The sequence below is a fragment of the Solanum dulcamara genome, chromosome 5 (assembly GCF_947179165.1).
Source record: "Solanum dulcamara chromosome 5, daSolDulc1.2, whole genome shotgun sequence".
Lineage (NCBI taxonomy): Eukaryota > Viridiplantae > Streptophyta > Magnoliopsida > Solanales > Solanaceae > Solanum > Solanum dulcamara.
This window is the reverse complement of record NC_077241.1, coordinates 76,060,155-76,072,259: the sequence shown is the minus strand read 5'-3', so window position 1 is coordinate 76,072,259 and position 12,105 is coordinate 76,060,155. Positions and strand designations below refer to the sequence as shown.

The 12,105-nt window shown below is 32.4% G+C and overlaps 1 protein-coding gene across 1 annotated transcript; it reads right to left on the bottom strand.

Annotated features, from left to right (window-relative positions):
* Positions 1 to 384: 384 nt before the first annotated feature.
* Positions 385 to 9,111, bottom strand: LOC129889910 (uncharacterized). The gene is made up of 8 exons (XM_055965381.1): positions 8,853 to 9,111; positions 7,170 to 7,295; positions 5,837 to 5,935; positions 3,643 to 3,785; positions 3,283 to 3,391; positions 2,374 to 2,481; positions 1,122 to 1,262; positions 385 to 955 (listed from the first exon to the last, which is right to left on the bottom strand). The coding sequence occupies exons 1-8, from the start codon at positions 8,925 to 8,927 to the stop codon at positions 533 to 535; spliced, it is 1,224 nt and encodes a 407-aa protein (XP_055821356.1). The 5' UTR covers positions 8,928 to 9,111; the 3' UTR covers positions 385 to 532.
* Between the last annotated feature and the right edge of the window lie 2,994 nt (positions 9,112 to 12,105).

Here is a 12,105-nt window from a genome sequence, read left to right as displayed (position 1 = left end):
CTATGACCAAACGTAAACTATTTTACTTGGTCCAAAATCTATTATTTGTACTTATCTAGTGGGTTTCAAATGAAGCTGAAACTTCTTCACTAGTAACGCCCCTATAACAAATAACAACTATGTGGGGGGGGGGGGGGGGGGGGCAGACCCCTAAGAAGCTATGCTGAGGCTGCAAAACAAATTCAGAGGAGTACTTCATTTTTGCAAAATCTGAAACACCAAGTTAAGAAACTTCCCAGAAAAGTAACCAGTTTTCGCATATCCATCAAACAAACAGTTCTCGCGGAGGAAAAAAGAGAGGAAGATTCCCAAACTTAATATTTGCGGAAACAAACATCATTTTGCGTTAGATTCTCGAATCCAACATTCTAGGACTATGAAAGATTTGAAACTGCAACATGATATATAATCATCTCACAAAGATCTCCCAACACAAGAGTCTTCAATTTCATAGTGTCATTGCAATGACACTTTTCCAACCCACAATATACAAAAAGAAATTGAAGAACATAACTTCTCTCCCATCAAGTGTCTACATTGCAGCTACATTTCCAGTTAATGTACAGTTCCCTAAGTAAAGGGAAAGCATATTAAGAATAAAAAACTCACATGTGACATTTAGAAGAGCTCTCGAGACTAGTAAGTTCTGCTTGTCGCGGAAAAATGCATTTTGTAAAGGAGGTGTGACAGAATCACCTGTGTCGTTGGAGAGTTTGGCCATCTTAAGGAGTTGGTTATCTAAATCATGAGAACCGGTAGCTTCTGGAGTCAAGGGGGGATCTGCACTTTCTGCAGTAGAAGGAGTTTCCGAGTCTCTTTTATCATTTTCTGATGAATCATCAGCATCCTCCTTTCTTCTGTTTTTTGGCTCATTGGAACTTCCACCACTACCATCCTTTGGAACACCGGGGATCAAGTCAGGTCGAGCTTCAACACCAACATGTCTCAGGTGCAGCTGTTCAAATGAAAATACAACCAAGTACTTAGTTGCACCATATTGTTCTTTTTCATAAATTACTCAACCTTGAAAGACTCTACGCAGATTAGTAGACCTAACTTCTAAAATGAGAAAAGAAATGAAAATGATGTTTGGACGAACAAGTAATATGAAGTAGTTATACCTGAAGATGAAGATTCACTTCATCAGGCCTTGATAGAAATGGAAAATCACCACCACTTTTCAAGTATGCCCTTCTCGCGCCAGGATACCTTTCACACACTTGATCTTTGAGCGATTGAGGGATTGCACAATAGTCATTTGTCTTCACACAGCAAAAATTACAATGGAATAGGAATCAGCCCATCAGATAGTTTCTATTTTTGTGACTTTTGTAAGTAAGAAACTGGCGACATTGCAAAAGGAAAATAATATCAACCCCAGTTATGCCTCAATCCCCAAACTAGTTGGGGGGGGGGGGGGGGGTTAGCTATAAGAATCCCCGACATGCAGCTCTATTTGAATTTTGAACCCATTTCATTCCAACTCTTGCTAATTTCTTTTTAATCAAGACACGTTAAGAGGAGTTTTAGGATGGCCATGAGCTTTTGGGGGGAAACAAAATCAATCAATCAATTAACTACAACTCAATTCCAAATCACTTGGGCTTGGTTATATGAATCCTCTATATCCATTCAGCTTTGTTCAGGTCCATTTCCCGTGGAGTTAAGAGTTTCTTTTACGCTCATGAAATAACTAGCTTAATCCCTGCACTTGTACATATATTTGAACTTACTTTTACATGCAAAAGATTTTAGCGATGATAATCAACTAGTTGATCCAAACTAATAGTAAATGCTGAAATAATGTGGTAAGGTCTTGGATCAAAAATTCTTATCCCACTAGGTACAGAAGAAGCAAGTTGTCCTCTCCTTTCTACAACGAAAAATGTCAAGTAGTGACAAAAGATTATAAACAATAGTGGGTGGAAAACTTCTTGATGTCTAGCAAGTAGTTGGTTCCTTTTTTTGATGATTAGTAAAGAGGTGAAAGACCAAAATCTCTGCACCAAGAACTACGGACTTCTCAAGGTCAAAGTTTATATTCACAGAGACTGTTTCCAAGCGAGAAATGATCATCTTGGTTATCATGACTTTTGGAATAAGCATGTCTCAGGGAAAGTAAAAAACAAGTGACGTCGCAAGAGCAACAGAATGCAATTGTATCCAAATAACTTGAATGATTAATGTCCTAAAATTACAGTGAGGAAAGATGTAAATAAGCACATGGTGTACTAACAGTGTGATGTAGTTAAAATATATTTGTGTCGCTTCATAGTCAATACTCTTATGAAACCAAATAATGAGAAAGTTGAGGCATGTTGACTAATGCATACACTGAAAATCAACAAACAACTTTGCAGATTAAACACATACATCCATTAAAGTGATGGAAGAATCAGGAAGAAGAAGGGGTCCAACTGATGCAGCATCAGCTGTTAATGTCAATCTGGATGCCAAGTCTTCTCTCGAGAGTGTCTCAACCTGCATCCAAATCAAATTCAAGAGTTATGAGATTAAGAGAGTCAACTTTTTCTATAAGCAAATAGTCGTGGTATCAAGAAAGAACAAGAATCATGGTGAATATACAATGGTCTAGTTTATTAGTTGAACTGAAAGAAAATGGACAATTTAGGGGTAACAAAATTAGAGGACTGTCGAAAACAAAAAACTAAGATCAATTACACTTTGAACAGGGTACAGCAATGAAACATACAACAAAGATACATGAGTATCATTTTAAGAAATTGTCATCAAGTATCTCATGGTGAAATAGTAGCATATTAAAGCATCACATGCCTACATATTCGGCAGCTTGAAGCTAAAAATCCAAATTCCAGATAGTCAAAGAAAGCAAGAATGCTACATGAACCAGATCAACTCAAAACGTAGCAAAAATGAAACCATCTGACAAGAGGTAATAGAAAATCTGCAACCAATTGATATTCTGGACAAAAAATTAATAGGTATGGAAAAGTTTGGGAAAAAGAGAAGGTTAAATGTGTTGGAATTGTCTCAAAAGTATTTAACATGCTTCTAGAGCTTCTTCTGATAATGTTTCAAAAAAGAGGAGAAACAGGTGCAATGAATACCATACAACTGCAATGAACAGTATATGATATAAGAAAAAGGTCACTACACTTTTTCTTTTGAAAGAAGAAATATGGAAGAACTATAAGTTCAAGATACTGCTAACGGCTGCTTTCAAAACAAGAATTTAAACAATTTGTGGTAAGAGTGACATAAAACGACTGTAGTATAACAAAAAACTGAGCTTAACATTACCTGAGAAACAACAAAATCTACAGAGTCTGCAATAAAGGGTTCCTGGGGACTATCACGAATTCCACTTAGCACATGCCGTTTCAGTATAAAAGAAGGAGCCCAACCAACACTGCAGTAGGAAACCAACAATAGAAGAAAAACACGCCCTTTAAAATATGAAGAGCTACACAGCTAAAATCATAAAAACAATGAGATGCAAGAATTAGGATGTGGTACATATACAAAAAGATATCAGATCACATATTGCTTATTAAATAAATCCAGAAGTTGTAAAGTGTCGATGCTGATCAGTCATATATGAGCTATAACAGCAATTTAGCAGCTCTTATGATATGCAAAAACCATAAAATGAAAACTTACATAGGAGCCCATGGCATTGAAGCTGAGAAATTAGTAGTCTCCACAAATGTATTTGAAAGTACCAAGGACCTAACACGCCGGGGACGATGCTGAGCAAAAAGTTGTGCTAAGAAGCCTCCAAGGGCTGTTCCATAGAGATGAATCTGCCGGGGGACAAGTTTAATACATCAGTTACTTCCTTTATCATGACCAAACTTATCTCTGCTTTTATTCCGAACAAAAAACATTTGAAATGCATGATTCAACACTATAATCAAACCAATATCAAACAAGTGACTGGTCAAAAAAAAAAAGCTTATAGATGTATCTTTATACACACTTCTTTGCATACTCTATCTAAATGCATATACAAATCAAGAAAGTCAATAGGTGCATCTTACTAATTCTAAATTGCTCATCTCCTAGATAAATAAGACAGCTCAGATTCCACAGATTACATGATCGCACCCAGAGAGGCATAACTCCAAAAAAGGACTTGTGAGCTTTGTAGGCTACGGAGATGCAAGACAAGATTGATGAACTTCAACGTGAGATCAAGAAGATGTTTATTGCAGTGTTATCAAAAGCGAAAAGCGCAAAAAAGCTCTAAGGTCCGTTGGGGCTTTAATTGCAAAGTGCAAATAGAGTGTGGGCTATAAGGAAAAAAGGTGCAAATAGAAAAAAAAGCACAAATATATATATATATGTTTAGTGCAAGACCAATAAATATAAGTATGAACAACAAATATATGGACAAAGAAATTGAATTCTTTTTTACGATAAAGTGAAATACCAATTGTTTAGTGTCGCCTCTTTAGGAAACGCTCATTCGCAAGGAAAATTTTGTCTTTGAGCCTTTATGACATCACTAAAGAGCACATAAGCAAGGAGAAGCGCTCAACTTGTTTTGCGCGTTGCTTTCGGGCTTAAGCGCGTCTTTGACAACACTGGTTTATTGTGAAAGAAGAGCTCAAGACTAGTGGGGAAGATTTGACTAAGTGCTACACTTATTTCATGATCCAAGTCCAAGTCCAAGATGAGGAGGATTAGGGGCCACAATGCAGCCAAATACACGCCAAAGAGGAGCCCAAAATACACACATCAGAGAGCTAACATACACGCCTATTTAGGTGTGTTTGACCAAGATGGGCGTGTGGTATTCCATGTCATGAGCTACTTCTTTCCTTATTTTGTTGGGTAGTTTTGGAAAGAAGTATGACATTAATATAACTTGTTTTCTTGGTCGAGGTTTCCTTATTTCTTAGAAAGTTTTTACATGCTTTTTTAGTTTCCTTAGCCAAAGTCTCCTAATTTCTTTTTCTAGTTAGGTTTCCTAATTTTCTTTTTCCTAAAGGACTTGTTGTCCAAAGTAGTATCGGATTTGACTTCTTAGCCTTTTTGGTAGCCCTATATATAGGTTGTTGTGTTTTTGTTATTTATAGATACATTATTATCAATTGAATTGAAAGGACTTTCCCTTTGCACTCATGTTGTGGGTGTTCTTGGATTTATTCTTCAACCTTCAAGAATCAACTTAAAGGCGGTAAGTTTAATTCCTTCTTAAAACTTAGGTTACTTTAGGTATTCAAGAAAGGTGACAAGTCTTTGCCTAATGTTGTTCTTGTTACTCTAAGGGGGGCGGGTTCCATAACTTATTTTCTTGATCAATTCTCTATCAAAGGTGATTAGTTCTTTAGGTTAATTGTTGTTGTTAGAATCAATTTACGAATTTAGGCTTATATTGAAATTTTAGATATCTTGAATTTCTTGATCAAGCTTTGAATTTAAGAACTCGTTCTTGAATTCGTCTATCTTTATTTTTCCGTGTTTGTTGTTTCTTTTAGCTTACACACATTCTTACTTTTATTGCTTTTATCTTGGATCCCTAACCTGATTGGTATCACTACATGCTAAGGCTTAAGTTGTAGGGTACACAAACCAAACCGAAAATTAAGATTGAAATAACAATCAAAGTCTGAACTAGTATAGTTGATTAATTAAAACTTGATTCCTAATGTTAAATTACTACTACACATATATTGATTTATTAAAACTCTGTCTATAACCCCAGAAATTAAGATTGAAATAGTATTCATGGGACAAAAACTGAGCAAACTGTAGTTGGTTTGGTTTGGTTTTGATAAAAGCTGAACCAAACCGCCCCATGTACACCCCTTGTAGCCATCAAGTAAGCACTGACATAAAGGGAACATACATGATGAACATCAATAGCATCTAGAAACTTCTCAAATGCTTGAATCCACTCGTGGTTGTTCCATGCACGCGGAATATCCACTGAAATTATACGATAACCCTGAGAAATTAAACCAGAAAAATGTTAGCTTCCTTCAATTGAATTTGGGGGTTGTCTTGAAGAAAAATTATCTAGTAGCTATATATCGTGGAAAGAGACATATCCGCATAGATTGTAACATGTAAAGAGAACCTTTCAGCCCCTATTTATGGAAATCGCCTTTAGTTTAAATCCTGAAAATTATGTTGCAAAAGATTCTAATATCATTAAGAAAATTGAAAATCTATTTTGCTTTGTGTCATCACTTGACATGATATTATTCCACGTAAATACATTTACCTTATCAAAATGAAAAAAAAGGTATTAGTCCATGTAGTAGAGAGGGCAAATCGATGGGGCGAGCGTTATCTATTTTCCAAGATTCAGTGCAGGCCAGTGCTTTCTTGGATCTTAATTGCAACTTCTGTTACAATTCATACACTGCAGTAGTTATCACTTACAACTACTTGATGCATTGCCAAGCTTTTATTGGAACACATTTCCCTGTTCTTATCAAAGACCACTTCCATCGAGAGTAAAAATTTTCAGTTGCTGCTGAAAACTTTTCATCTAAGAGCTGAGAGATCAATCAAATAATTGATGTATTGCCGGTCCTCTGTTGTATGATCATCATCCCAATTCGGAAACACATCTTTAAGTAAGGTCTCAATTAAAAGAAGAGAGAAAGAGAGAGAGGGAGAGAGAGAGAAACAGACTGACAGAGAGAGACAGACAGACTCATTCTCAAGTGATACCTTTTAGTGATAACCTAATCATTAGCTATCATTAGTATACTCCTTCCATCTGCTTAATAATAGATTTTGAATTAAGTTTTATGCACTACTAAAGTGCAGATTTTGCTCTAATCTATGTTGCTCAGACTCTTCCAAAATGTCACAGGGAGCATGTCGCATCCTCCAAAAGAAGTGCATTTATAGAGGATCAGACACAGGTGTAACAACACTTTTGAGAGTCCGAGCAACATAGGTTCTAACACAGTTCTAATCATTTGGAAACCCTTTTGGTACCTTTAACTATTTTTGGAAGTTACCATAGTAACATGGGAAAGACGTAACGGATGCAAGTTTAAGTGATTAACTGATCCTTTATATTCATATATTTATGAATGGCTGAAGTGATTACAATCACATATATGACCCGTTCTTCACTGTCATTATCACTCTCAGAGCAGATACACAAAAATTCAGTAATAACAAGGCAAAACAAGTAAATAATAAGGAGTTTTCCTCATTACCTTCATAGATAATGACATTATCTGTTTGTAATATACATCAGCGGTTCCAGCTATGCCAGGGAGGCAAATGAGTGGGGGGACTACTTTCGGGCCAAAATCATAATATCGCCACTGCTTTGATCCAATCTGCACAACGGATCGGAGTGTTAAGGATAATAGCACATTTAACAAGGAGGTAAATAGTCCATGTATGCATCTCAATTATCTAAAAATAAAGAATGTCAGTCACCAAAATAGCTGAATTTGTTTGTGAATGAAATTTCACATTCAAAACTAGATGTCATTGAGCTCAAGGAACACAGCATCATATTTTCACTACTAGTTGAAACAACAATCAGAGTCAAATGCGTAGAATTGAACAATATTTATAATAATTGCAAGGACCGAAAGAATTTAAGATCAAGATACAACAGCAAATTCAAGAAAGTAGCCATCTTATTCATCTAAAAAAAGAAGGTAGTCTTTCCTACTAGCAAAATTATCAATATGCAAGAAAAAGAGTAGAATTAAGTCCAGGACCAAACATTTAGAAGAAAAAAAAATCTTAATATAAACATAGATTTCCCATTCTACTGTGATTAGTGTAGACATCAAAATTTTGTAGGACTCTACAAGACGAGTCATATTTCTGTTAGGGTTTCTTGGAGGCTACTCTACCCTAAACTTAATTCATGCCTATATAAAGGGTATTATATTCACTTGAAAAGACATCTCGAAAATTCCACAAATTCATGGAATATTCATAAAGAGATCAAAATATGTCAAACTCTTCTTGATAACTAAATACTTGAAGAAGATTTATAAATCATTTCATAGAGATCAAGTTCAAATCATCCTGGCTAGTTCGAAAAATACGCCACTAAAGGCTCGAATCACGATGTTGATCAAATCCAAATCATCTTAGTTCGAGTAATACGCCACTAATGGCCCTCGAATCATGGAGAAATCCAGAGAGAAGAATCAAGGGAGAAATAGAATTGTACCCACATTGTTTATCAACAAAATATTTTTTGTTTCTTCATATTTTATTTGTGATTGTAATTTATTTTTCATCACTTTAAAATTTGTTGCAAACAATTAGTACGAGAAGTTCTTCGGATTTGATGGAAAACACATCCACACACCAACATTATTCGCATTTACAAACAAATCAGACCAACTACAAGATAACAGGATTCACAAGAATTCCTAAAATGTGCAAAATCTAAATGGAAAACTACTATATGTGAAAAAGAGAATTTGATAAAGGTAGCAATGTTAATTCAGGGCAAAGTTGTTTCAGAGTTAAAAATGATAACTTTAAGGAACTTGAAGGACCTCAGTTGATCTTTTTAGGAGCAAAAGCTCAGTCTTTTTCAGTAATCACAAGGAACACACTTGATGTTTTTCTATAAAGAAAAGATGTCATACTAATTTACATGTGATACTCATTGGCCACCTACCAGTCACAACAGATTCAAGCAAAACAGAATTCAAAAAAAAAAAAACATGATAGGTCATCATCACAAACAACTATCACCAATTGGGTAAAGCACTAGATGATCATAAATTCAGATTCATTGAAATTCAAGAAAACAAGCAAAACACAATCAAATAGAAAAAAGACAGAGACCCAATTGAGATAAAGCAAAATAAAAGAAAACCCAAATCAAGGAAAAATCCAAAATTGATGGAATCACTTACAGGGATCTTGTGAAGAGGAACTTGAGACTTGAAGTAGATGTAATCACCAGGCGGCGAAAAGACGCCTCCTTTCATAGCTGATTATATTCACCTTTTCACTGTATATACCCACCCATTAAAGTTCTTGAATTTGTTCTATAAGAAAGGGAAAAAAAACTCATCTTCTCCAGAGAGGTGGCATTTTGGGTTTTTGGGTCTATTGAATTTCTTCCTAAAATCAGACAGAGGCGGAATGAGCTGTGTGTTATGTGAATGAATGGGATTAACAATAATGAAACACAAACACGTGAATGGGTCCCGCTTTCTACCCTTATATGTTGTTAGCCGTACGATTCAAGTCCTTGTGATTGTAATAATAATCTTTTTAATATTAAAATTGATTTTATTTTAAATTTATATAAAAGTATTGAAATTAATCATAAATGTTTTAATTTTAATCAGAAAAGATTCTTTGTACAGTATAAAATGATTATATTTAAAAAGAACTAAGTTATTACTATTATTGATTAGTGGATTTTGATAAAATTATGTGTATTTGAAAGTTTATAATCACAAATATTTATTTATAAAAAAATACATAGATATGTGATTTATCAATGCAGCGTGTTAGAATATTCTAATAATTTGTTTATGAACTATGATGTGTTCATTTGGTAAGATTGTATAAGAATTAAATAAATTTTAATAGTTTTTCATAACTTATGGATATTTTATATTTATAAAAAAAAGTGCAAGTTAAAAAATCTAAATTTTACGGTAAAACCTTACTAAATTAATATAGGTAGGTTCATGAAATATTATTATTTTATAGAGATATTAATTAATAGATAAATTAATTTTTATTAATTTAAAAAATGTTTTGAGATTTAAAGAAGATTAATTATAATATACAAGACATGTAGACGAAATTAGAATCCATAAGAAAAAGACGTCATTTTTTTAATGAACCCACTTGTGAAAACATCATTTATAAACTTGAGCTTATGATTAATGATCTCAATTACCGCAGTAAAATGGACGTCAATAACCTGTAAGATTACCTCAGTGAAAATGATATATGTTCAGAGGTTCAGAGCGTAGAAGAAATTGTGGATGCCATGGGGAAAAAATAATGTTAATGATGAAGTTGAAGATAATACAATAACTTTGAAACAAGTTATGCGTAAGGAAGCATTTATCGCATCTAGAACTCTTCGCAATTTTATGATGCAGTTCGAATACACAACACCGAAACTTTTGGATGCAATAAAAAAAGTTAGAGATGAGTTTCAACTAAATTTAAATTTTAACAAAATACAATAGAATCATATTTCACTAAATTGTTTTATATATATTTGTACTTTTATAGAATTTATTAATTTATAATATTAATAGGACCATATATTTATAAAGGAGTCTTCTAAAAATATATTATATTATCGAAATGGGTGATTTTTTTCATTGGCCCAAGTCAGGACCGAAGAAAAAAAATATTATCTTAGAGAGATTATTAATTTAATTAAAAAATTTTATGTAAAATGTCCATTGATAAAAATTGTTTACACAAAAAATAACCTTAAAATAGCAGCTCGGCTATTTGGTTTGAAAAAAAGTGGCAAGGCCATGTTAGTTTGGCCACTTGGTCTTTTTTTTAAAAAATAAAATCTTTTTTATTTTTTTGTTGTGCTATTAAAAAAGTACATTTTTTGTTGCTATTTTTTAAAAACTTTTTTTCCTTTTCTTATTTTCTTATTTATTTTTCTACTTGTTAATGTGGAATGCATAATAGGCAAATAAATATTAATATCGATACATTAGAAATTTATTTATATAATATCTATACACGATTGTACTTTATTATACAATGTCAATACATTATATATTTATTTATACAATATTGATATATTATATATATACTACATAACTATTTGTACATCATATATACATGTTTATACACTATTTATACAATCTCGATACATCATACAATAACTATACATTAATAACTACTTAAGAATATTAATATATTACATATACACTATATAATTATTTGTACATCATATATATTTGTTTTTACACCATTTATGCAATATTGATACATGAAAAAGTTTTGAAAAAAAAAAGGAAAAGGTTTATTTTTAAAAAAATTTAAAAAATGCAGCAAAAAGAAGTTTTATTTTTAAAAAATCAACGCCGAAAAAAATGAGGGAGAAAAAATGGATTAATAGCATTTGGCCGAGCTCTATTGCTATAAAGTGAAATGAGCTATATTTTTAATAAACTTTTATATTTTTCTGTAAATACATGAAATTTTTCTTTATTAATTTATGGAGTATTAATTTAATAAGATTTTACTATCCATCCAAACAAAATTTCAAACTTCAATAAATCTGAAATCATAATTTCAGCTTTTTCCTTTGTAATAAATTACTTTCAACTTTTCGCCATTATTTTATAGTGGCTTACCAAATATGTAATATATAATTTTCATTTTTTAAGTTATGAAATGTGGTACGTTTTTTTTTATTATTTATTTTTTTTTATTTTTTTTATTTTTTTTGATTTATAAAATTTATTTTCCATATTTTCATTAGAGCGGTCATTATAAAAAAATAAAAAAAAAAAAGAGTTCTTCTATACAATGTGGTACGTTTTATTCGTGCTTTTTGGAGGTGGAAAAATGTTTTTGACTTCAGGTTCCAATGATTTTCTTTGTTTTTATTACTCCCTCCGTCTATCTATACTTGTTCATTATATTAAAAATATATGTCCAACAATACTTATCTAATTTATGAAATCAAGAGTTAACTTACACTTGATTCCTAATTTACCCTTATCATTAATTAGTAGTCATTTTCATTTTACATTTTTCAAGACACTGTGTTTATTATATTCAAAAGGTGATATAGTAAAATTATCCTTCTATTTATAATTTTTTAAAAATTGTGCAAAGTCAATAATAAAAAAATAAAAATGGACGAAGGAATTAGTTGATGTCCACATTTTCGATATTCGATATTGAAATCTTCAATATGGCGATTTATAGACTTGGGTGTGAGCCTCAGAATAAAATCGTCCTTAATAAATAGCAATTTAATTTTTCAACGCAAATCGAATATGTATACCCAACATCAAGAGAAAGCAAAACAAGACAAGATCAAAAGCTATCTTGAACCTTTAAATATAAAGTTCTTACTCTAAATTTCAAGGAAATCAAGACAATTGGTTTAGAATAGATAAGAGCAAAATATTAAAAATTTGCATATTGACCAAAGTT